Source organism: Mandrillus leucophaeus, unplaced genomic scaffold (genome assembly GCF_000951045.1).
Source record: "Mandrillus leucophaeus isolate KB7577 unplaced genomic scaffold, Mleu.le_1.0 Scaffold39, whole genome shotgun sequence".
In the NCBI taxonomy this organism is placed as follows: domain Eukaryota; kingdom Metazoa; phylum Chordata; class Mammalia; order Primates; family Cercopithecidae; genus Mandrillus; species Mandrillus leucophaeus.
The window spans coordinates 1515104-1541813 of NW_012104142.1; the positions used below are offsets into that span (position 1 = coordinate 1515104).

Consider the following 26710-nt stretch of genomic DNA (forward strand, 5'->3'; position numbering starts at 1 on the left):
TGGAAGGCAGAGGTTGCAGTGAGCCGAGATCATGCCACTGCACTCCAGCCTGGAGACAGAGCAAGACTTTGTCACAAAAAGAAAAGAGAAGAGAAGAGAAGAGAAGAGAAGAGAAGAGAAGAGAAGAGAAGAGAAGAGGAGAAGGAAGGAAAGAAGGCAAACAAACTGAGATTGAATGCTTTGTAACTCTCACTGAAATAGCTGAGAAATGTGAATTAAAATGAGAAACATATCTTTCTTAATTGGAAAAAATAATGAAACAAACAAACAAAAAAAACCAGTTCCTGTAGTGCTGGTGAGACATCTGAAACAGACACTTCTGGCAGGAGTCCTGGTTCAATCTTTCTGAAAAATAATTCTGTAAAATGTATCCAAAACCTTTTAAAAAGCTCATAGGTCTTGATAGAGAAATTCCACCTCTAAGAACCCAATTCAAGACTGAAACGGTAATTTACAAAGGTGTTTACCATATACTATTTCACTATTAATAATAGTGAAAAATTGCAAGTAACTAAAATGTCCAATAATAAGAAATGATTAAAAATAGTTTATCCTTCTTTGCAGGGGATTTAAAAATAAAAAATAAAAAGGTTTATCCATAAAACATATTATACAGAGATGGAATATTATATTATTAAAATATGATCTTTCTAGACTGGGCATGGTGGTTCGCATCTGTAGTCTAAGTGCTTTTGGAGGCTGAGCTGTGAGAGGATCACTTGAAGCCAGGAGGCCAAGATCAGTCTGGACAACATAGCAAGACACTGTCTCTTCAACAAATTTAAAAATCATCTGGGAGTGGTGATTTGTGCCTGTAGTCCCCCGCTACTTGGGAGGCTGAGACAGAAGGATCACTTCTTTGAGGTTACAGTGAGCTATTACAGTAACATCGCACTTCAGCCTGGGTGAGAGACCCTGTCTCTAAAAAAAAATTATATTTTTAATGACATGAGGAAATGCTTATTATATAGTGTTAAATTTTAAAAATCGTAAGACAAGCTGTATATATAATACAATCCTAATTTGTTTTTTTTAGCCCACTTTAGTCTAAAATATGGATATTTTAAAAATACATTTTTTTGTTTATCCATAGTTCAAGTTTTCCTATATATTAGTCATTATAGTATTAATATAATATATGCCCAATTAGAAATATTCCATCAAGGCCGGGCATGGTGGCTCACGCCTGTAATCCCACCACTTTGGAGGCCAAGGCGGGTGGATCACGAAGTCAGGAGTTTGAGACTAGCCTGGTTAACATGGCAAAACCCCGTCTCTACTAAAAATACAAAAATTAGCCAGGCATGGTGGCATGCGCCTGTAATCCCAGCTACTCGGGAGGCTGAGGCAGGAGAAACGCTTGAATCCGGGAGGCGGAGGTGGCAGTGAGCTGAGATAGTGCCATTGCACTCCAGCCTGGGCAACAAGATCAAGACTCTGTCTCAAACAACAACAACAAAAAAGAAATACTCCATCAAAATGAAAAATGAATCATCTTTGCTTACCTGTTATTTAACATACATTAAGACCATTTTCATAGAAATCATTAAGATACCAAAAAATAGAGAAGTTAACTTAAAAGCCAAATCTTTTTCCTTTTTTTTTTTTCTTTTGAGACAGGGTCTTGCTCAGTCACCCAAGCTGGAGTGCAGTGAGGCAATCACAGCTCACTGCAGCCTTGATCTCCAAGGCTCAAGTGATCTTCCCACCTCAGCATTGCTACAGGCAAGCGCCACCAGGCCTGGCTAGTTTTTTTAATATTTAGTAGAGATGAGGTCTCACTATGTTGCCCCCACCAGTCTCCAGTTCCTGAGTTCAAGTGATCCTCCTGCCTCAGCCTCCTAAAGTGCCGGAATTACAGGAATGAACCACAGCACCCAGCCAAATGCCAACTCTTAGGATTGTACAATTTTACACAAATATATATAACTCTTCTCCATTTTTCTTCTGTTTGAAGGACAGTGTTTTCATTTTATAGGACATTATCCTGACACAGAATAGAAGATTTCTGGGAGAATTATTTCCGTACATTAGCCTTTTCTCATACTCTCTCTCTCCTTTTTTTTTTTTTTTTTTGAGACCAAGTCTCACTCTGTCGCCCAGGCTGGAGTACAGTGGTACGATCACGGCTCACTGCAGCTTCAACCTCCCCAGGCTCAGGTGATCCCCCCAACTCAGCCTCCCACGTAGCTGGGACTACAGGTGTGTACCACCATGCCCAGCTAATTTTTGTACTTTTTGTAGAGATAGGGTTTCTCCATGTTGTCCAGGCTGGTCTTCAACTCCTGGGCTCAAGCGATCCGTCCACCTTGGCTTCCCAAACTGCTGGAATGACAGGTATGAGCCACCACACCCCGCCTTGTATCTCTTTTCTAAGTGAAAGTAACAGCACAGTGTCTTATGATTATTAAAACCTTTTCTGCAAGCTGGTCTGCTTTGTGTGTTAAACATGCAAAGTGTTTACACTTACCAACTGATTCCTTTTCCATTCGTTTTCTTAGTCACTAATGCTTTCCAATGGTCATGAGTGCTTTTAATAATATCAATTGCAAAGTCCTATAATTTGAAGAGATTTGCATTACAATGATAAAAAGGTATTCTTTTCCTATTATCAACATTTCCCCAAAGCCTGATAATTTGTCTCTTTTGAATCATTTCCTTATTCTAAAAATGGAAGAGAATATTAAAGTGAATAAACACCAAGACTGTGTTATGTTTCCAGACTTCTGTTTTATGAATCTTTAGATAGTAACAATATGGTCAAATTTTAAGTCTCAATAGAAATGAGCCTAAAGCTACAGTTCTGAATGACATATTACCTTATCTTTAAATTCTGCATTAAAAGCAAACTCGTTTTCTGGTTTTCCATCAGGAACCTTATACCTTCTAAACCAGTCCACAGTAGCTTCCAAGTAGCCAGGTTTCAGCCGTTTGACATCATTGATATCTAAGAAGAGAAGAAGCATAAGATGACAGTGACAATGATTTTTTTAAAAAAGAAAGAGAATAAGCAGATTTCAAGATGCACAAATAATTACACATTCAACAAAAATTCCAAGTACTTATTTTGAAAGAGCTGTGGAATGACTTATCGTGGAAGTTCAAGATAATGTTGGAGCGAAGCCCCTTGTTGAGAAGAGAAGCCATACATTGAAAGGAAATCATCTAGTGTCTCCGAATATCTCTAACATTAAGTACAGAGAACAATCAGTGCAATAGTAATCTCTGTTAGGTAAGGGCAAACAGCTGGTGGCTACATAATGAAACAACCAGTTTGGCAGATGTAGATAATTCCTATGAGAAGTGTACAAGATACTGAAAAAGACAGAGGTTATCTTTTTTTTTTTTTTGGAGACAGGGTCTCTCTCTGTCACCCAGGCTGGAATGCAGTGGCCCGAACAAGGCTCACTGCAGCCTTGACCTCCAGAGCTCAGGTGATCCTCTCACCTCAGCCTCCTGAGTAGCTGGGACTATAAGCATGCACATGCCCAGCTAATTCTTAAATTTTTTGTAGAGATGGGGTCTTGTCATGTTACCCAGGCTGGTCTCAAACTCCTGGGCTCAAGCAATCCTCCTGCCTTGGCTTCCCAAAGCACTGGGATTACAGGCTTGAGGTACTATCCCTGGTCCAGAGGCAGAGGCTATATGTCAGAGAATCACAACACTATTGCGTACTAAAAGATAAGAAAAATAGATTAGATTGATATCCATTGTTGGGTTATGTATTAAATGTGAGTAGACTTTGCTGGATAGTACAGGCACTGTATATAACAATACTTTAGTTCTGGCTGACAGAAAAGTGTACTGCTTAAAAAACTTTAAGTTTCTGTGTAGCCATCAACAATGGCTAGCCTCAATGTCATCAAACTGCACTTTAAACAACAAACTCCTGCACAATGCAAGCAAACGGAGATACACATGCTAAAAAGTCAGTTAGGAAAAGTATTATGAGGAAGAGAAATACATTTGACAACAACAAAAGCTTATTTATATTTGTATAAGATAACATTGCTTCAATCCAATTTATTTATTTTTTTGAGATGAAGTCTCACTCTGTCTCCCAGGCTGGATCTCGGCTCACTGCAAGCTCCGCCTCCTGGGTTCACGCCATTCTCCTGCCTCAGCCTCCCAAGTAACTGGGAGTACAGGTGCCCACCACCATGCCTGACTAGTTTTTTTGTATTTTTAGTAGAGATGGGGTTTCACCGTGTTAGCCAGGATGGTCTTGATCTCCTGACCTCATGATCCACCTGCCTCGGCCTCCCAAAGTGCTGGGATTACAAGCGTGAGCCACTGCGCCCGGCCGATTTATAATTCAATCCAATTTATAATCTGCGTAAAGAATAGCATGCATTCTATTATCATAGTATCACTAAAAGTACGGAAACTTTACAGAATGCACTGGGCAATGTTTAAGCACTAGTAAATTTCAAAGAACTTATAATTTACATAAAATGTGTCACCTGATACAGAAATAATTTGGAAATCCAGAAATCCAACATGCAAATGTTGATGTTTTCCAATACCAGAAACCAATTCTCCATTTATTCAGAAACCAACTGGGTGCTCAGTAATTCAGTGTGATTCTGACACTATCTACCTGGAGTTAGCATCAGATCTCAAAGGTTAGGGGCCCAGTCTCATAAGACTGCCCCACTTCAGATGCCTCCTGTACTTCTGACTGATCAGCTATAAATTGGGGGTTTTCACAATCCTCTCCCTAAGTTCCCTAATTTGCTAAAATGATTCACAGAACTCAGGAAAACACTGAAGTTTAACATTTTGTTATACGCATGCAACTCAGGGACAGCAAATGGAAGAGATGCACAGGGGCAAGCTACAGGATGGACAATAGATACTGCCTTAGGTTGACATTAGGGAAAGCTGCATACTACTTGCACCATGGGACCAGCCACCCTAAGAAAGTTTTCACGGTTCTAATAACCTGAACTGCAGGGAAATAATGCCTTAGTAACTGAGTGCTGACAGAGTGACGGGTTTGGCTTCACTAATCATGGCCACAGCATGCCAAGTTCTCTTGTATAAGAAGTACATTGGAAATGCAGGCACTGACCTATAGAACAGAGCCGCACCACCAAGTTAGTGAACAGATGGTGTGAATGCACTCTCACCTTTCAAAATTGAAACGAAACGTTAAAGGATTGGCATTCTTCCAGTCCTTCTTCAATGAATTAACACAGATGCAAATATACATCACATCATTTTGAGGGAACATGCTCTCAAGGTGACTCTTATCACTGCTGACATTGACCTCCATCACCTGGCTGAGGCAGTGTTTGTCAAGTTTCTGTGCTGTAAAGTCATTCTCTCCTGTCCCTTACCCACATTGTACTCGTTGGAAGGAAGTCACCATGCACAACTCACAATTAAGGACCTCCTTGAGAATGGAGTATCTACCTAAATTATTTGGAATTCTTCTGCTTTGAGATTTATCTATTCTTCCTCATTTGTTTATTTATTCAATCATTTATTTATGTCAGTATAGACTCATGGATATTTATTTTATGTTCCAGGTTATATTAAAATACTACTTTATTTTCTTGCTCAAATTGTTCTAGCTTTGGCAACTCCTATGTATGTACCCAAGAATAAAAACATAAGTCCACACAAAAACTTGTACAGGAATGTTCATGGCAGCATTACACAGTCAAAACAACCCAAACGTCCATCAACTGATGAATGGATAAACAAAATGTAGTATATCCACACAATGGAATAATATTCAACCATAAAAAGGAGTACTGACAGATGCTACAATATGCAATATGGATGAACCTAGAAAACATTATACTAAGTGAAAGAAACCAGAAACAACAACAAAAAAAAATCCACATATTGTACCAGTCCATGTATGAGATACCTAGAATAGGTAGAATAGGCAACTCCATAAAGACAAAAAGCAGATTAGTGGTTGCCAGGGCCTGGAGAGGAGGAGGGAATAGGGAATGACTTGAACTAGTGGTGATGGCTGCACAACCTTGTGAATGAATGAAATGCCACTGAAGTGTACACTTCCATTAAAATGGTGAATTTTATGTTACGTAAATTTTACCATCAAAAAAAAAAAAAGAGAGGGGGAATGAAGTGCTGATACATGCTACAATATGGATGAACCCTGAAAACACTTATTTCACTAAGTGAAATAAACCAGACACAGAGGCAACCTATATGATGCCATTTACATGAAATGACAGCATAGGCAAATCCATAGGCACAAAAGAGATCCGCAGTCACCTGGGACTGAGGGAAGTGGGACAGAGAGTGATAGCTCATGGACACAGGATTTCCTTTTGGGCTGATGAAATGTTCTGCAATTAGAGAGTGGTGATGGTTGTACAACTTAGTGAATATACTAAAAACCACTGAATTGTGCATTTTACAGTGGTGACTCTTTGATATGTGAATATCTCAATTAAATGTTTTAAAATAAATAAACATAGCAACTGAGTGCTGGTATGTGGGGAAGGAAAGGACAAAGAAACAGTAAGAACTTACCAGATTTTTTCTGTTCTGGAATGAAGGAGAAAGTGTACTTAGTTAATTACAAGTAGTCATAGAAATAATGCTTGAACAGTGCTTTGTTCCTCCATCCTTTAACAGTTGAAGTAATGGGCTTACAATTCTGTCATTACAGGTTAAGTTTGGTGGTGTTTATGAATTAATTAGAAAGACTTCAGACTCTTCAAATTTTCTTACCATTATAGTTGGCTGCATCAGGATCATCCACATTAATGGCAATGACTTTCCAGTCGGTTTCCCCTTCATCAATCATAGCCAATATGCCTAGAACTTTCACGCCAATTATTTCACCTCTTGCACATACCTGAGTCAATAGACAAAGTCAGGACAACATTACAGAATGAAACTCTAGAAGACAGTTTTACTTGGCTAACAGGAAGTAAGAAAGAGGCCAAGTTCTTGTGAATTTACCTGGAGACTGTTTCTTTAAGCAAATTTTAAAAACCTAGGTAAGTAAATGTTTCATCAGTCCTATTAAAGTTGAAAACAGGACTTATAGGTCCTATTTTCTTCTAGGTCATAGGGAAACCAGTACATAGCTCAGGGTAATCAATGCTTTTTGCACTATCATTGATTATACTGAAGAATAAGTCCTCCATAGTCTCAAATATGTATCTTAATATGCTTTACCTTTTATTTTATAAAAGTCATTGAGTTAAGCAAGTCATACAATGACTTAAAAGGTTTATGACTTAAAAAACAAAATGAAAACTTTGTTTTCAGTTGTTTACTATTTCTCTGAGCCTGAGAGAGACATAAAGAAATAACTATAATCAGAATCTTAGAACAACCCTCCTTGATGGAGGAATTACTACCATGAATCTCCAACTCAAGAGGTTATTTGGTTTGGGTCAATTTACTGATCACTCTAAATCGTTAGGCAAGGTTTGCCATGGATTGAGAGGGAATTTCCCTCCTGGTACCTTTCACCTATTGACTAATTATCCATCTTCTAAAGCAATGCAGAACACGTCCAGTTTTTCCAGATATATGTTCAATCATACATACACAGACATGTTTTTTTCCCAGACTAGGTTTAAATGTACAAATTATAATGTACAAATGCTTAAAATGCAAGAGAAGCCTTTAATACCAAAGAGACATCATTATTTCACTAATATTCATCCATTTTACTCACAGTATTTTTTAAAGTATGAAATTTGGTATACTTCATTAATCTCTCAACACTAAAGAAAAAAATGTCACATTTCATTACCTTGCTTCCAATTTCACACACATCAATTGGGTCATTGTCACCACAACAGCCAGTATGTTTATCATTGTGCCCTGGGTCTTCCCAAGTCTGAAAAAAATAATACTTAGTGTATATCGTTCCTATACATATGGACAAAATGGATCATGTTGAGAATAATAGATAACATCCTATGACTCTTCAGCTATTTTTTTTCTCATTGTTTTAGTTCTTTATTCGCATGTAAGAATCTTAACTACGCACAATAGTTTCAATTAAATGTTGTAGCTCCTACTACACATATAATGCTAAATTTAAGCTTTAAAACAGATAATGATCCTATTTAAAACAAGCAAAAGCCAACTACTTAATAACTGAGACAACAGGGAAAACACAAATATAGACCGAAACGTTTACTTTAAAGATGTGTGGTTTTAGGCCGGGGAGGCTGAGGCAGGTGGATCACCTGAGGTCAGGAGTTCGAGACCAGCCTAGCCAATACGGTGAAACCCTGTATACACTAAAAATATAACAATTAGCCAGGCGTGGTGGTGCATGCCTGTAATACCAGCTACTTGGGAGGCTGAGGCAGAAGAATCGCTTGAACCCAGGAAGCAGCGGTTGCAGTGAGCCTAGATGATGCCACTGCACTCCAGCCTGGGCAACAGAGCGAGGCTCCATCTCAAAAAAAAAAAAAAAAAAAAAAACAGAAAATAAAACACACAAACATGTGTGTGTGTTTTCTTTTCTTTCTTTTTTTTTTTTTTGGTAGAGACAGGGTCTCACTAAGTTGCCCAGGCTTGTCTCAAACTCCTGGGCTCAAGTGATACTCCCACCTTGGTGTCCCAAAGTATGGGATTACAGGCATAAGCCACTGTACCTGGTCTTAGATTTTCTTTATAATAAATTCCCAAAACAGAAGTAGGTAGGCAAGAATAGTAAGATGGAAAGGTTATGTTCTTTTTCTTTTTTGAGACAGAGTCTTGCTCTGTCACTCAGACTGGGTGGAGTGCAGTGGCACAATCTTGGCTCCCTGCAACCTCTGCCTCTCATGTTCAAGCAATTCTCCTGTCTCAGCCTCCTGAGTCGCTGGGATTACAGGCACACGCCACCATACCTGGCTAATTTTTGTATTTTTAGTAGAGATGGGGTTTCACCATGTTGGCCAGACTGGTCTTAAACTCCTGACCTCAGGTGATCCTCCCACCTTGGCCTCCCAAAGTGCTGGGATTACAGGTATGAGCCACCACACCCAGCCAAAAGGTTATGTTCTGATGTTAAAAGTATCATCACTGACCAGGAGTCAAGACTGAAACGTTTAATCAGGATTTTCCAGAACTTTACATGACTGGTTTTCTTTCCTTCCTAAATTGTAAGCCAGAGTCCTTGCAGAACATCTCACAAAAACACTGATAGCCTGTGCTAGCCAGGATGTTAGGTTTAAAATGTAGCTGTTGCTATTGGTTCTTTTTTCCTCCAACTGGAACACATTACTTGGATTTTTTGGCTACTCAGCTGGAGTAAAGGCAAAAGATAAATGAGAAGGGTGATAAAGGAAGACCACATCTAACAAATCCAACATTAAGAAAGCAAAATCCAACCCACAGAATAGTAAGTATTTCAGCAATGTTCTCCGACAAGGATGATATATCAAGGCTGAATACTATTAATAAATCCATTGAGGCCGGGTGTGGTGGCTTATGCCTGTAATCCCAGCACTTTGGGAGGCCGAGGCAGGCAGATGAAAAGGTCAGGAGTTTGAGACCAGTCTGGTCAATATAGTGAAACCCTATCTCTAATAAAAATACAAAAAATTAGCTGGGCGTGGTGGCGGGTGCCTGTAATCCCAGCTACTCAGGAGGCTGGGGCAAGAGAATCGCTTGAAACTGGGAGGCAGAGGTTGCAGTGAGCCAAGATTGTGCCACCGCACTCCAGTCTGGGCAACAGTGTGAGACTCCATCTCAAAAACAACAACAACAACAACAACAACAAAAATCAATTAAAGTATAAGGTGAAACACTGTAATTAAGACAAACAAATGACTTTGTGCTTACCTAACAAGCCAGATGGGTCAGACCTATGTTCTACTATCTTATAGGTTGTTTCATAGTAGGTTCCATTTAACAGACTTCATTGTTAATAAAAACAAACCATTTATCAACAAATTCAACTGAATGTTTATTTAGTGTCTCAGCATTAAATTTTAAGTGCCACAGCACTGGCCTAGCCAAACCAGAATTAAATAGTCATTTACTCATTAAAGACAAGATCCTAGTGATTCTTCACTCAAATATTAAATAAGAACCTGCTACATACTGACATTGTGCCAGGAATAAATTGGTAAACAACCCTTCTCAAAGGGTTCACTATTTAAGAAAACAGGATCCCCTCATTACTTTACCACAAAGAGCTTGACCTGAAGAAGAGGGAATCAAGACTCTAAACATAAAAGTCAGTAGTTATGAGAGCTTGTATGTGCAGGTGTTAAGTGCTTTATTTTTTGAAATAACCATACCACCTACATACTGTGAATAGCTCAGGGAGGCAATATTAACGTCTCAAGGAGAAAGAAAGTGAGGCAAGTTAGATAAGCTAGGAAGTGGCCATCTTGGGATTTGAACTCTGGTCTGTCTGGTGCCAAAAATCAGTGCTTTTGACTACTACCATACGGTCTTTCTTGACTGAATAGACTTGCAACTCGGTCTGTAGAGAATTTATATAGCTTACAACCAGTCCAAAAAAGAAAAAATATTTCAGAAAAGAATAAATGTTCAAATCTGAATTTAAACATTGTAAATATTTACCTTTCAGTTTATCTTGAAAATAAGTTATTTAAGGAAGCATTCAAATGAGTTAATTATCCACTCTTATGTTTTTAGAATCTACCATAGAAAAAACTCTCCACAGGTATTCAAATCTTTTTTGCGAATAGCAGTAAGTTAGTATTTAGTAAGTTAAAAAGTACATTGTCAGCAGTTGCATGAAGACATACCTGAGGGATGGCACCATAGTTCCAGATATATCCTTTGTACGGGAACAAATTCGCAACATAGCGAAGTTTTCCTTTTTTCACATCTTGTTTAATGGGGTTTAAAGGGTCCTTTGTAGCAATCTGAAATAAAAAATTTCAAATCGTGGCATATTTGGATGTGAAATACTATTCAAATAAGGATCTGAGGAAATGAATTATGGTATCTATGTTCCCTAATTCCACTTTAATGATATATTCTATCCCTAACAATTTTATAATTGAACTAAGGTGCTTCCATAATCAGCCACTAAGTGGAAAGGTTATGTGAGGGATAAAGGAACTATCAAGAAGGGAAGAAGAACATTTACTAATTCTAGAAAGCAAAGACTAAAATTACCTGGAATAAATTCTAATGTTTGAGTGATAAAAATATTGTAATTTTTATTAAAAGGGCAAAATAAATACTATCCAATTTTATTTTCCTTTACAGAATTTAAAATTATTCAAATACTCGGGTATTTATTACACACAAAAAATGTGATTACTGTAAAAGAGTATGTGGTATAAAATGTTATAAATATCCATAACAAAAAGGCAATGATGGTAGGTATCGTCAGAAAGAAACTAACACCATGCAACTGAATTCCAATGAGAGTATCCGTGGCTGGGGTGACTAAAGAGGGGTCAGTGATGGGCTTACAGAGAGTAAGAGGAGAAAAAGTAATTCTAGGTTTTGGGAACATCGGAAGCAAAGATGTTGGGAAGAAAAGTTTGGGGCATATTTGTAAACAGTTGAGTTTAGCTGGAGCCCAAAGGGAAGACTGCTGGCAATGGGAGATACAACTAGAAAACAGACTGGGACCAGACGGAGAAAAACCTTGGAGTTCAGATGGTTCACCCTTGATCAAGTCAGTGTGACTCGATCAAAACCAATATCCTAAGTCTCACTCAAATGCAAAGTGAAATATTACCTCCATTTTTGCATTAGACCAGCGTGGCACTTCAACTACCATGTGGAACACATCCTGAAAAAACAGAGAAAGTGAGATGGTCACAGGAGCCAATTTGTTCTTTGAGGGAGCATGCACTATTTCTTCCAAAGTCAAACTGTTCATTGTATCAGATCTTTGAAGTCAATTGGATTTTCAACAAAATGCATCAAAAAAAAAGAGAATGATGGATGAAGAAATAATGCAATTATAGGAAAATATTCATTATAGAATCAAGGTGGTCAGTATACGATTGCTTACTGTATAGTTCTTCTTAATTTTTATTTACTTCTAAATTTTTTGTAGAGACAAGCTCTTACTATGTTGCCAAGGCTGGTCTCAAACTCCTGGCCTCAAGTGATCCTCCTGCCTCTACCTCCCAAAGTGCTGGGATCACAGGTGTGAGCCATCTTGCCCAGCCAACTTACTATATAAATCTTTTAACTTTTCTGTATGCTTTAAGTGTTTCAGAATAAAAATTGACAGTGGAAAGAATGTTCCTAGGAAGGAAACAGTTCTTAAATAAACATAACAGAACCTGTATCTCTGAAGAAGACCATCTTCAAAACACTCTCCAAAGGCCAGTGTTATTTCCTTCAGAGACACTGCAATTACTCAAAATGTTTTCAGAGCTTCCATTTCAGAGATGGTTTGTAAGACAAACCCCAAGACAGCCTAATTACTTGATCATACTTTAGTTTATAAGGCGAACCTCCGTCAACCTAATTACTTGGTCATACTTTAGTTTTAGCATCAAACAAAACTCATCAGCTTCATTATCCATATTATTCTCCCAATTTGGCTGTTTTTAGAAATAAAGACCCCCTCAAAAGGACTTTGACTTTGAAGATAAGAGAATATGCTCTAAAAATATTTTAATCAATGACAGTTCTGTTGTAATTGGCTTATAGCCTTAAATTGACTACTATAAAATGGATATATTCAGGGAGTAAATTCTCAGATGTGCAGTTTAAAAACATAATGAAAAACAAACCATACTTTGCCAACCCATTTTGCACACTGGAGTTAAATATGGCATAGGTTATTTAAACTTGAGCTTTAATTATTCAGAATACTATTTTTTTTTCAAGGAATAGAACTTTAACTGCAGTTTTTCAGTTTTCAGCCTCTACAAAGCGCACAGATGAAGCTAAATCTCTAATAACTGTTTTCTGTCACCCAGGCTGGAGCGCAGTGGCATAATCTTGGCTCACTGCAACCTCCACCTCCTGGGTTCAAGTGATTCTCCTGTCTCAGCCTCCCAAGTAGCTGGGATTACACAGGGGCGTGCCACTACACCGGGCTAATTTTTGTATTTTTAGTAGAGATGGAATTTCACCATGTTGGCAGGCTGGTCTCAAACTCCTGACCTCAGGTGATCTACCTGCCTTGGCCTCCCAAAGTGCTGGGATTATAGGTGTGAGCCACCGCACCTGGCCTGCAGTCATGCTTATAAAATGTTCTTTCTTTTTCTTTTTTTGAGACAGGGTCTCACTCTGCCACCCAGGCTGGAGTGCAGTGGCATGAGCTTGACTCACTGAAGCCTCAACTACCCTGGCTCAAGCAATCTTCCCATCTCAGCCTCCTGAGTAGCTGGAGCTACAGGTGCATGCCACCACATCCAGCTAAGATAGATAGATAGATAAAAGATATATATATATATATATAATTTTTTTTGGTAGAGATGGAGTTTTGCCATGTTACCCAGACTGGTAAAGTACATTTTAAGAACTTAACTTAAAATGAAAATCACTTGGTTACACCACTCTTTAGAATTACTTCTTTGCTACTTTCCATCAAAACACGGGAACTGATAAGCCACAAGGGAGTAAGTCAAAGGTTTCAAGTTAATAATTACCTTGCTGGTACCAAGCAGAAAAACTACACTGATTTCAATTCAAAAGTGTAAAACTTCTGTCATTTTAAGTTCCTGCTGAAACCATGGAAGACTAAAGCATCCATGGGTTTCTGCACCAAGCCTCCTGACACCTCACCTACCCAGTACAACATAAAAACCAAAAGAATGAATCTAGGACTGAAGACACTGCTGTATCCCTGTATCCCTCTAAAATAACTAGATGGTTTAGAAAATGTAATCCTGATTGTTCATCCTGGGTAGAAAACCTCAGAACCAATCTTTGACTACATTTCACCTTGCCCACTAAGTTTTCAAGAGTTTTGTCCACTCCTCAGGCGTAAAAATGAGATCTGTAGGTCTGTGAAAAGAAAAGTCAGGGCTTTCGGTTTTCAGTAGCAGTACCCTAAAGATTCACAAGATGGAGCTGTTATGACATGAAAGATCAACTGAAGAGCTCGCCAAGATTAGCTGTTAATTTTGTTAAAACGCCACCAGGCCAGGCGTGGTGGCTCACGCCTGTAATCCTAGCACTTTGGAAGGCCGAGGCGAGTGGATCACCTGAGGTAGGGAGTTCAAGACCAGCCTGACCAACATGAAGAAACCCTGTCTCTACTAAAAATATAAAAATTAGCCGGTCATATCCCAGTTACTTGGGAAGGCTTAGGCAGGAGAATTGCTTGAACCTGGGAAGTGGAGGTTGCAGTGAGCCGAGATCGCCCCATTGTACTCCACCTTGGGCAACAAGAACGAAACTCCGTCTCAAAAAAAAAAAAAAAAGCCACCAAATGAATACATTGCTTCAAGAAAGATATAGCAAATAGAGCTGAAATAACTAATTCAAAGTTTAGAAACTATATTGAACACTTTAATAGCATTAAATGACAAATATGTATAGACTCTCAAAACAGCATTACCTAATAACATAAATCTACATAATTAATGGGAAGGAAAAAAATAACAAGGAAGAAAACATCCTTCAGATAATGGTGAGAGAATTCTACAGCGAACAAAAGCCTGAAGGTCTGGTGCTTTTTAGAAATATAGCTGGGTGAGGCCAGGCGTGGTGGCTCACACCTATAATCCCAGCACTTTGAGAGGCCAAGGTGGGTGGATCACGTGGTCAGGAGATGGAGACCATCCTGGCTAACACGGTGAAAACTCATCTCCACTAAAAATGCAAAAAAAATTAGCCAAGCATAGTGGCGGGCGCCTGTAGTCCCAGCTACTCGGGAGGCTGAGGCAGGAGAACGGCGTGAACCTGGGAGGCAGAGGTTATAGTGAACCGAGATCACACCACTGCACTCCAGCCTGGGCAACAGAGTAAGACTCCATCTCAAAAGAAAAAAAAAAAAAGAAGAAGAAATTAGCTGGGCAAAAACAGCAGGGAGTACCTGCAAAAGCCAGAATCAATTCATTGATTTTTTCCAACAAATATTTTTTGTGGACCACCAGGATGTGCCAGGTACTTTTCCAGGCTCTGAAGACTAGCAATGAACAAAATAAAAGTTATTTTAACTCCCAAAGCGCTGGATTTCCAAATCAGATACTTCCTGCTGGTAGCATTGGTGGTGGTTCAGGGGTAGAATTCTCGCCTGCTAAATCAGGTACTCCAGCTTGTAGGCCTCATGCTACAACTTGGGGTGAGTGACTCATCTGTAAAAATCAATGTTTAGCACACTTTCAAATTCATGTAGATGCTGTAGTAATACTTGTCTCAGCCAGGCGTGGCAACTCATGCCTATAATCTTAGCACTTTGGGAGGCAGAGGCAGGAGGACTGCTTGAGGTCAAGAGTTCAAGACCAACCTGACTAACATAGCAAGACCCGTCTCTTAAAAAAAAATTTAAAAAGAGAGAAAGACGAGGTCTCACTCTGTCACCCAGACTGGAGTACAGTGATGCAATCATAGCTCACTACAGCCTCCAACTCCTAGTCTCAAGCAATCCTCCTGCCTCAGCCTCCTGAGTAGCTGGGCCTACAGGTGTGCACCACCACACCTGGCTAATTGTTTTTTAATTATGTTTTTGGAGATGAAGTCAGGATATGTCTCTAATTCCTAGCCTCAAGCGATCTTCCCGTCTATGCCTCCCTAGTAGCTGGAATTACAGGCATAAGCCATCCTGCCCAGCTCTGTACTTATAAGGAGGGGGTGTCCCACATACTTCGGCAGGAATTACTGCTAAAGAACAACTTTCTTCTAGACATCCTGGCTAATAATTCAGAGTTGCCACTAGGTGAACAACAGTGATATTTAGGATTTTTCAGGGCAACTGATATGAGAGATTCAATGAATTTTATAGCAACTCTGTTGCTATAAAAACTATACTGTTTTTATGCGTTTTAATGATTCCAGTATTCATGCACTTAAAAAATAGCGATTTTAAGAAATTTAGTACTACTCAGTTACAAATTCATTCCTTCTTCTTTAATCCCAACTGCTTTCAACTGTTACTTAGCTGGATCTTGGATTTACTATCTTGTTACCCCCATTGTTAGGACTTCCCAGAATTCCATCCTCCAATCCTACCATGCTTTGGAGTCTCAGTCATTGGTCTGGCATCAGAGCTCTCAGCTCTGTTAACAGCTTCAGAAAAGAAGGAAGTTAAGTCTCCCTAAAGGGATGATTTTGGTAAACCCAATAATTACCTTGCTGATAAACCAGTGGGGGATATGGGAAAAGGCAAAGTATAACTTTAGCTCTGACTTCCCAAAGTCAGAAATATAACTGTCTATTTCAGGCCAGGTATGGTGGCTTGTGCCTGTAAACCCAGCACTTTGGGAGGCTGAGGCAGGAGGATCGCTTGAGGCCAGGAGTTCAAGACCAGTCTGAGCAACATAGATTCTGTCTCTACAAAAAAATAAAAGTCTATTTTACTTCCCAGATTTATAATCATTTTATCAAGTAGTCAAGATGTTACAACAAAATGTTAAAGATGTCCAGATTCTAAGGAAATTGGCAACTCAGCAAGTCTACATTGTATCACTCCATTAATCAAAAAGATTTAAAATAAAAATGTTTCAGGAATAGAAGAAATATCTCCTATATCTTGGTTAGGCTTATAACTTCACTAATTAAACAGGAATATTAATTACAGTAATACGGTGAGGGCCAGTCTCATCTCCAAACTGGTTAGAGTCTTGTGGACCAAGTCAGTAGTCTGACAAGTCATTTACTAATGAACAGGCTATGGCCATTTGGTAGGCTGTTATTACTAATGCAGTTAAGTATATATTTAGAGAACATGCTCTTAATTTAATTACATCTCATCTTTAAATCTTAGCAGTTAAGTTCAATGTGTCCTTATTGAGACTTATTTCTTTTTTTTTTTTTTTTTTTTTTTTTTGAGACGGAGTCTCGCTCTGTCGCCCAGGCTGGAGTGCAGTGGCCGGATCTCAGCTCACTGCAAGCTCCACCTCCCGGGTTCACGCCATTCTCCTGCCTCAGCCTCTCGAGTAGCTGGGACTACAGGTACAGGCGCCTGCCACCTCGCCCGGCTAGTTTTTTGTATTTTTTAGTAGAGACGGGGTTTCACCGTGTTAGCCAGGATGGTCTCGATCTCCTGACCTCGTGATTCACCCGTCTCGGCCTCCCAAAGTGCTGGGATTACAGGCTTGAGCCACCGCACCCGGCCGAGACTTATTTCTTATTTATTTATTTTATTTCATTTTTTGAGACAGAGTTTCGCTCTTGTTGCCCAGGCTGGAATGCAATGGTGCAATCTTGGCTCACCGCAACCTCAGTCTCCTGGGTTCAAGTGATTCTCCTGCCTCAGCCTCCCGAGTAGCTAGGATTACAGGCATGCACCACCACACCCAGCTAATTTGGGTATTTTTAGTAGAGACGGGGTTTCACCATGTTGGCCAAGCTGGTCTCAAACTCCCGACCTCAGGTGATCCGCCCACCTCGGCCTCCCAGACTGTTGGGATTACAGGCATGAGCCACCGCGCCCGGCATTGGGACTTATTTCTAACCCTGGATTTGGTAAATTCGATGAACTATACTACAGAATTACACCAAGTGGCTGACATTAGCATTTTCAAGTTGACTCATTGTGTGTTTCTCTAGATAACTTCAGAAATCTAGCAAATACCAGGCTTAGAAAGAAACACAAAAATCACCCTCTGGTACCACCACTCTTATTTATTTATTTATTTTGAGACAGAGTCTCACGTGTCACCCAGGCTGAAGTGCAGTGGCACGATCTCAGCTCACTGCAACCTGTGTCTCCAGGGCTCAAGTGATCCTCCTACCTCAGCCCTTCTGGACCACAGGCACCTGCCACCACACCCAGCTAAATTTTTTTTTTTCTCTTTTTTTGTGGTAAAGACAGGGTTTCACCATGTTGCTGAGGCTGGTCTTGAACTCCTGAGCTCAAGCAATTCATCCACCTAGGCCACCCAGAGTGCTAGAATTATGGGCATGAGTCACGGCACCTAGTCCACCCCCCGTTTTTAAATCTTTATTGTTTTGCAATAAAATTTGGAGGAAAAACAGTAGCGGTGGAGAGAATTTTCTTCTAAATTTATCTAGAGAATAAACATACAGCAAGAAGCTAATCCAAACCAAGCTTTCCTTTTTTTTCTTTTTTTTTTTTTTAACTTCTAGACTAGTTTTGGAGTATAAAATCCCTATCAGAAGAACTCATGTAGTTAAAAGAAAATGTTCCATCCCCATAAAGAAGCTTTCGAAAAGGTATACCAGATTTCATCATTTCCAACAATACTTTACCTTATTCACTGCTCACCAAATGACAATGGCTCTTAACTCTATTCTGGCTGTAAAGTTGGTAATATGATTCTAGAAGGATATACTCTAATTTGTTAAAAGTATATGGATACCTGAAATATTTCATCAACAGTGACAGAAGTCTATTTGAGAAGCTATCAGAAAGAAATATGATGACCGAAGTTCACACTGTTGTGCCCCTTATTCACTTAGAATTGTGACTTAGTAAAGAAAGACATGACTTACACCAACCCAAAAAACATTTGCTCAAAAAATTGTGTTAAGATTCCAAGGGAGAATATTAACTTATTAAAGAAATTAAAACACATACACACAAAACTTTTAGAAATACTCATTTGTTTTCCAGTTACATAGATCTTCTACTCATTGCAGCTCAAATAAATGCCTGTATTTGCTACTACACACTACCATATGTACCTACGTAGAGCAATAACTTAATTTGTCATGTCATAATTAAGAATAAGCTGCTGGCTGGGTGTGGTAGCTCATGCCTGTAATCCCGCACTTTGGGAGCTGAGGTGGGTGGATTGTTTGAGCTCAGGAGTTCAGGACCAGTGAAAGTCTATCTCTACCAATACAAAAAAACTAGCCAGGTACAGTGGTGCGCACCTGTAGTCCCAGCTACCCAGGAGGTTGAGGTGGGAGGATTGCTCGAGCCCAGGAGGTGGAGGCTGCAGTGAGCCAAGATCACACCACTGCATTCCAGCCTGGGTAACAGAGTGAGACCCTGTCTTAAAAAAAAAAAAAGGGTGGGGGGAAGACAAAGCTGCTATCTTTGCTATTTTTTCTTTTCAGATAAGCTTTATGATGACTACATTTTGAAAACAGATATTCTAAGCATAATCTGTTTATTTTAATGTCTTTATAATATCAAGCACAAGGGTCTGCATTTCCAGTTGTCAAACTTTTCTGTTTTGCAATAACTAACAATTTTGACAATGGAGACGTTCCCAAGAAAAATGCATTTATGCCAAATTGTAGATAATATTCTTTTAAGTTTCTGAAGCATCAATCTGTTTGATTAGAGGCTTGACTTTCTTTCAGAAGGGAAAAAAAGAAACACATATTCCGTATTTATACGTGCTTCTATATGCTCCCAACAATCACCTGACAAAAACAGAACCCTACATTGTCAGAATTAGAATTTAACATGAAAGTTTAAGATACGGAATAGAAAAATATCTGATTTCCAGAACTAAAAAATCAGGTCATGATATTTGAGCACTTTAAGATTTACAGAAAGCTTTTATCTGCCCAGTGTTTCACACTGTTTATTACCATGTTTTGGAAAATTTCTGGTATCTCAGAAGTTTTATGTTAGAAGATACTCTGAGCTACAGGTGCTTTTATATTTGATCCTAAAATTGATCCAGAGCAAAGGACATCCCTGCAATTTAAAAATATCCAGTGAGCCCTTGCCTTTACCTTCTCTACCCACTGGATTTGGAAATAATCAAAGAAGGGTACCCGAGTCAAAAGATTTTCCAGAACTGGCTGGACTGATTACCTAACGGCATATGCCGAACTGAATAGCCACATTAAAAGGTCCAGATATGGGTTGGGCACAGTGGCTCACGCCTGCAACCCCAGCACTTTTGGAGGCTGAGGTGGGCAGATCGCTTAAACCAGGAGTTTGAGACCAGCCTGGGCAACATAGGGAAACCCCATCTCTACAAAAAAATAGAAAAATTAGCTGGGCGTGGTGGTATGTGCCTGTGGTCCCAGCTATTCAGGAGGCTGGGGCAGGAGAATCACTTGTGCCTGGGAGGTATAAGCTGCAGTAAGCCACGATCATGCCACTGCACTCCAGCCTAGGTGACAAAGTGAGACCCTGTCTCAAAAAAAAAAAAAAAAAAAGGTCTGATATGGATATGAGTCCTTGGACATTTTTCCTTAGTGGAGCTGACTGAGCCATGTTAAAGGTACACGCTCACTTGATCAACATTCCCCCATTATCATCCCTCAGACGACTGACCACATTAGAAACAAAGTCCAAGGCCAAGCTCATAAGAATGTATTCATGTAAAATTAATCACAATGGATTTTTTTATAAAAAAGAAAGAAAATCACACTCTAACGAATCAAGTTACTCAGATTTTTTTTAAAGGCTATAATCCAAAATGATGTCTACCACACCTTTATTTGTGTTTTAAACAAGTAACTTCCTTAAAAACAAAACAAAAGAATTCTTTCCGGCCTGTCAGACAGGAAGGCTCCTGCCCAAGGTCCACTGAGGTCTAGACCACTGGTAAAATCCAGAGTCATAAGAGCCTGTGCTTTTGAGCTGGGACAGGGCAGGCCAAGGGCAGAGTCTTCATTTGAGTAATCCACTTTATAGACACAACCAGTCCCTTATAAGACTTCAGTGTCCCTGAGTAATCTAAGTGAACACATTTAACAGGACACCAAAATGTAGCTTGTTTCCTATTTTGGAGTAACTTGAAGCAGCAATAAGAGTAGGTACCAAAACATCTATGATCATTCTGGTCCTTGGTAGGAATACAATCAATTATGAACACTGGGAAAACAGCTCTATGTCAAGAAAATGTTTTCTTCCTGTAGCACACCTGTATGCCAGGGTATTATCAATAAACTTAGGGTCATCATTTTATACCTCTTCATTGCTCAAAATGGTCTGAGATGCTACAGTATGGTATACATACTGTAATACAACAAGCAGATAATTCAAGCCAACCCAATGGGGCCAATTCAAGAGGGAAGGATTCTGCAGTTTATATCAACTCCCAGGAAATCAGATGTAACAAATTCAAGTTTCTGAATAAATACAATGCTGATACTCCCACAGGAAAAACACATGCCAATTAGAGGTCCCTCCTGTATTTGTGGCACATAATTGGCCTGGGGCTGTTTGCTCCATTGCCTCCAATTGGAGTCTTACCCAGGAAGGCTCCTTGGAAGCAATGCAAAATTTGGAATTTCTGGCAGTACAGAACTGCAGCAAACTTCCTGGTAGAAGTGCAATGAATTTGTCTATTTCTATCTAATAGTCACGCCCAGAAAAACAGTAAGACAGCACACACAAGAACAAAATTACTATTATTCTAGACGTGCATTGCAAAGTGATGTTCACGTGTGTTGTGTATTGACATCTAGCTAAGGAAGGTCAATAACCTATGTAATTCTTACAACTCAAAAACCTTTGTACTCAATGTGAATCAAACTTCCGTACTGAAGGAAAAAAATTGAAAGGTAGAAAAAGAAAAAGATATTTGTCCTTGTGCCAAGTTGCTAAATACAGTACAAACTACTTCCATTGGAAAGGAGGCTCAGAAGAGATGGGTTTTTTAAAATGTTTAAAGTTGTACTTATAACACATGTTCTTTGTAAAAAGATTAGACAATATAAGAAGACAAAAACGAAAATAAAACCAAGAGTCACGGGCAGTCCCATGAATCATAAATATTTTGATATATATTTTTATTGTTATTTATTTTCCTGAGACAGGGTCTTGCTATGTTGCCCAGTCTGGTCTCAAACTCCTGGGCTCAAGTGGTCCTCCCAGCACAGCCTCCTAAGTGGGATTACAATCGCCCCACACTCAGCTATTCTGGTGTATACAGTTGTAGACTTTTTTCCCCCTAGAAAAGTAAAGGTTTTTACCAATTTGTGGTAAACCTACCAATCTGTGCTACGGTTAGGTTTCTTTTCACTGGTATATACAGGAACAGCTATTTCCTTTTAGAAGTCTGTGTGCCTACCTTTATTAACTCTATCTTAACTGTGCAAGTCTTAACTGTACTAGCCCATTACTAAATTTTCCTATACTCATTGAATAATCTAGTTTATTTTTACTATTTCATAAAGTTCCCACAGTCTAAATTCTGTGCTGGCTACCTGGTTTATTTTAGAACCAGTAATGAAGTATTGCGACTTTAGTTCCAAATACACATACAAAAAGGACTAATGTAATTTTTTCTTTTTTTTTTTTTTTAACCAAGACAGATTAAATACTTTTGCTTTTATGCCTCCTCTCGTTCCCCAAGTTATATTTGCTTCTTTAACTAAATAATCTAGTTTTAAGACTAACTTCTTATTTAGTCAATGGTCTTTTTTTTGAGACAGGGTCTCACTCTGTCACCCAGCTGGAGTACAGTGGTGGCATCTCGGCTCACTGCAACCTCTGCCTCCCAGGCACAAACGATCCTCTCACCTCAGCCTTCCAAGTAGCTGAGACTACAGGTACATGCCACCACGCCTCGCTAATTTTTGTATTTTTTGTAGAGACGGGGTTTCACCATGTTGACAGGCTGTTCTTGAACTTCTGGCCTCTACCCGCCTAAGCCTCCCAAAGTGCTGGGATTATAGGAATGAGCCACCACGCCCAGTCTAATCAACCGACCTTTAACTCACAGCACAGCGAGGCATTTTAAGCACTTGTTGAGAGACATATAAGAAAATTCGTATGTAGAACTAGTTGATCTGAGTAAACAGACTGTGTCCAAAAGACAAGGATGCCTTACCTTATCTGCATAAATTGGAATATCATGAAATGGAGATATATATTGTCCTTTCTCATTTTCTGCAAAATAAATTAGAAAAAGTTATTACTGTAATTAATTGTAGTGCTAAATGCACACAGTACACATTTTTTTTTCCTGAGACAGGGTCTCTTACTCTGTCACCCAGGAGGGTGTACAATGGTGTGATCTTGGCTCACTGCTACCTCTGCTTCCCTCTTGAAGGCTCAAGTGATCCTCCAGCCTCAGCCTCCTGAGTAGCTGGAGTAGCTGAAACTACAGGCATGAGCCACTATGCCTGCATAATTTTTGTATCTTTTGTAGGGAGGTCGTGTTGCCATGTTCCCCAGGCTGGTCTCCAACTCCTGAGCTCAAAGCAGTCTGTCCACCTCGGCCTCCCAAAGGGCCGGAATTATGGGGGTGAGCCACTGCACCCGACCAATACACATTTTTTTTTTTTTTGCAACAATTCATCTTTATTTCTTATTTTCCTCTGGGCGTGCAGAATCTGATATATTTCACCCCAGGTATATTTGGGATAGTTGGCTCTTCACTGGGTCAGGATGGCTGGGTGCCTTCTCCCCTGGCACGGTTCTCTTCTCTGCAGGGCGAGGGGCAGGGAGCTAGTAGAACCTCGCAATGCCAGCCACAATGGCAGACCCAGTGGAGCCCAGGATGAATTTGGTCAACCCGGAGAGTCCAGTTGCCCCCAGTGACTGCAGAGTAGCCACAAGGCTGCCCGGGGCAACTCCACCCCCATTGGCAATGGCCGCTGTGGACATCATCTTGGCTGCTATGGAGGACGAGGTGATTCCCGTTGCAGTGAAGCCCATGGCGCTGAGCACCATGGGCACAGCCTCCACCGCCACAACTCCTCCAATCACGACTGTAGCAATCCTCGCCAGGGGTAAGACTACGGCACGGCTAGAGGCCACCCTGGCCACTTTGGCCACACCGGTCACTGCTGATGAGGTGAAAGCTGAGGCCACCATGCCTGCTCGGGTTAATTCCCTGGCCCAGAGAAGGAGAGTTCCTGAGAATGTGAAGCTGACCCCACCATCTTAAGCTCGGATGTGTTCCACCAGTACACATTTTTAAACCAAGATATTATTCTCACACTAAGCTGGGCGCAGTGGCTCACGCCTGTAATCCCAGCACTTTGGGAGGCCAAGGCGGGCGGATCATGAGGTCAGGAGTTCAAGACCAGCCTGACCAATATGGTGAAACCCCGTCTCTACTAAAAATACAAAAATTAGCCAGGCATGGTGACAAGTGCCTGTAATCCCAGCTACTCGGGAGGCTGAGGCAGGAGAATCACCTGAACCCGGGAGGCTGAAGTTGCAGAGTACCACTGCACTCCAGTCTGGGCAACAGATTGAGACTCTGTTTCAAAACACAAACAATAAAACATAAAAGTCCTTTTAGGGTCAATTGTGACTTTGCAGTCTGTCCAGTCCTCTATCAGTTTTAGAGAAACTGACAAATGTAATATTACAAAGCTAAAAAAAAGTTTATTTATATTAAGGAAGGATAAAGCACTTAAAATTTGATAACTATATAGTGGGTTCTAATTATTAGTATTTCTTAAGTTCCAGAGAGTTCCACTCGACAAAAACAGTTACTTCAGCTAGTGCCAAATTCTAGAAGTAGCTTTGGTCTCCCATAACGGAAGACATATATAACATATATATTATATATATAGAGAAAATATTAATTGCAAATAACCTAAGTAAAAGCAGTGTATTTATTCTGCATATATAGCTTGAAGATCCACCCCTCACCTTCAAACCAGTCACCTCTGTAAGCCCTTCCTACAGAGAAATTCTGGAGCCAACACTATTTCCAGAAAAACAGTTCCATGAATTATTAGTCAAAAGTTACTGCACTGCCCTTGTTGCTTAATTGCAAAATTAAATAAAATGGGGAGGGGTGGGTAGTTCTCACGCTTCCTGGATTTTTCTGATAGTTAACCTTCAGCTAGATGTTTGCTTTACGGTTCACTTTCCTTTTCCTCCCGCACCAGGCTACTTTTTGCTAGGAGCTTTGTTCCTTCAATGCCTATTCCCATTCGTCCCCTCTACCCCCCGCTTCCCGGTCCTTCATACACCAACTCAGAGTTCGAGGCACCTGCCCATTTCCTTCCAAATAAAACTGTAAAGAGATTAAAATAGAAGCGCTTGTGGTGACACATTTACGAACGCCTCCGTTATCGCCCATAATCTACTCCTAGTAGCTGGGGGTGGGGGGAGTAAGAGGATAAAGAAAAACCTCAAGTAGATTTCCTCCACCTACAAGGCCAAAAAAAAGGTGGTGCCCTAAGGAGCGTGGAGGGCCCCAGCCTGCAGCCTCCCGGTTTCCCCGTGCAGCCCTAGGTGCAGGACCCGGGGTAGGTACCCCCTAGACGCCGAATCCTGCAAAGGTAAAAAACTTGGCACTTTCTCAGTCATTCTTCCAGATTGACGTCATCTGTTTGATTTGAGAGGAACAGCTTTCTGTTTCATAAGGATTCCCAGCATTGGCGCTGAAGGAACACAGGCGGCGGAGAGGCAGGAGCGCTACTGGGACCCCGGAGGACCGGTCCAGCGCCTTCACAGAGGCTCCCGATCCGGGCCTCAGTTTCCCCTTCTGTAAAATGAGGGGGTGGACTTGGCTCCGCTCAGCGCCCATAATCTGAGCTACGGCGGCGGAATTAAGGTCTTTAGGAAGTCACTGCCCCCCCTCGGAGTCGCCGTCCCTCCAAACTGAGCAATCCTCTTACGGGCATTATGCTACCTCCAGGCACCTTTCTAGAGTGGGTCTGTGATTTCCTTTTCCCATCAGACCCTGTCCGAGTCGGACACATGCAAAACTAGCTGGGCCCAGGTTCAGGTACCCCGTGGCGTGAGAAAGGGAGCATCGCCGTTCAGCGGGGAGGGATGGCCGGAGGCGACCCCCGCTGCCCCGACCGGCGACGGCAAGTGTGCAATGTGAGGCCCGGCCAGGCCCCACAACGCGTCGGAGACTTGGGGCCGAACGCGGGCCGCACCCTCCCGGGGAGGCGAGGCCCGGGAATGAATGGGCGGACGGGCGCGGAGGGGCCGGGGGCCGCAGACACTCACTGAGGAATACTCGGTACTCCAGGGAGAAGGGAGCGGCGCGCTCCTCGGTACTGAAGCCGCTCATGGTGCCGGAGTCCAGCCGCCGCAGCTGCCACAGAGCCACCAGCCCGCACGCGGCGCCGACAGACAAGCAGAGAGCCCCGCGCCTGCGCACTACGAGCACTGGACCGGTGGGCGGGGCGGGGAGCGCCTTTAACGCGGCTCCGCTAGCGTTCCCATCCCCGCCGGGCCAACCCCGTGCGCAGGCGCACTCCGCACTCCCGAGCCCCGCCCCTCGGGCCCAGCCTCTGCGATGACAGTGGGGGGGGGGATCAGAGTCTGGGCCACGTGGCTGCCGCCGGCGCTGGCTCTATTCCTTCGGCATTGGGCTCTGACCCGGGAGGGCAAATGCGCAGGCCCTAAGCTTGGACTAGCTAGGAGTTGACGGCCGACCACGCACATAGGGAACTCACCTTTGATTCTCACACACTCCTCCCCGCAGACCTATTCCTTATCTCAAAAGGCGATGATAAGTCATCTGCTTCTCCAGACAGGCCCTGCTTGCGGTCTTAAAGGTGAGCATTTTTCTGATCAGTCTTAACAAAGTTGAGCCATACTGACGCCCCTAGTGGCTACCAGTAAGGTACTCGCTCCTCCACTTTCTATAACCTCTCTGACTCCGTTGCTTATCTGGGAAGTGAAGATAGTAATAGTAACTATTTCATGAGTTACTGGGATGATTACCCGAGTTAATACACGTCAAAGGCTTGGAGCAGAACCTGGGTCTTTGTAAACACTCTGGAAGTTGTTACTGTCACCCTCCCCAGTGGGGGAAGATTTACTACCCCCTTTCCCCTA

The 26710-nt window shown here is 41.2% G+C and overlaps 2 protein-coding genes across 2 annotated transcripts in view; both read right to left on the reverse strand.

Moving 5' to 3' along the window:
- The window catches only part of PPA1 (pyrophosphatase (inorganic) 1), a 33378-nt gene extending 7340 nt beyond the window's left edge, over positions 1-26038 (reverse strand). The window contains exons 1-8 of the mRNA XM_011991053.1: positions 25874-26038; positions 22779-22837; positions 11675-11728; positions 10725-10844; positions 7757-7843; positions 6718-6844; positions 2820-2947; positions 2471-2556 (exon numbers count right to left, since the gene is read on the reverse strand). Coding sequence (XP_011846443.1) covers positions 2471-2556; positions 2820-2947; positions 6718-6844; positions 7757-7843; positions 10725-10844; positions 11675-11728; positions 22779-22837; positions 25874-25937 — 725 coding nt within the window. The 5' untranslated portion in view covers positions 25938-26038. The remainder of the gene's footprint in view (positions 1-2470; positions 2557-2819; positions 2948-6717; positions 6845-7756; positions 7844-10724; positions 10845-11674; positions 11729-22778; positions 22838-25873) is intronic.
- On the reverse strand, positions 23236-23847 carry LOC105547447 (interferon alpha-inducible protein 27, mitochondrial-like). The gene has a single exon (XM_011991052.1). It carries the CDS (start codon positions 23765-23767, stop codon positions 23399-23401), a length of 369 nt encoding a protein of 122 aa, XP_011846442.1. The 5' UTR covers positions 23768-23847; the 3' UTR covers positions 23236-23398.
- Positions 26039-26710: the final 672 nt, after the last annotated feature.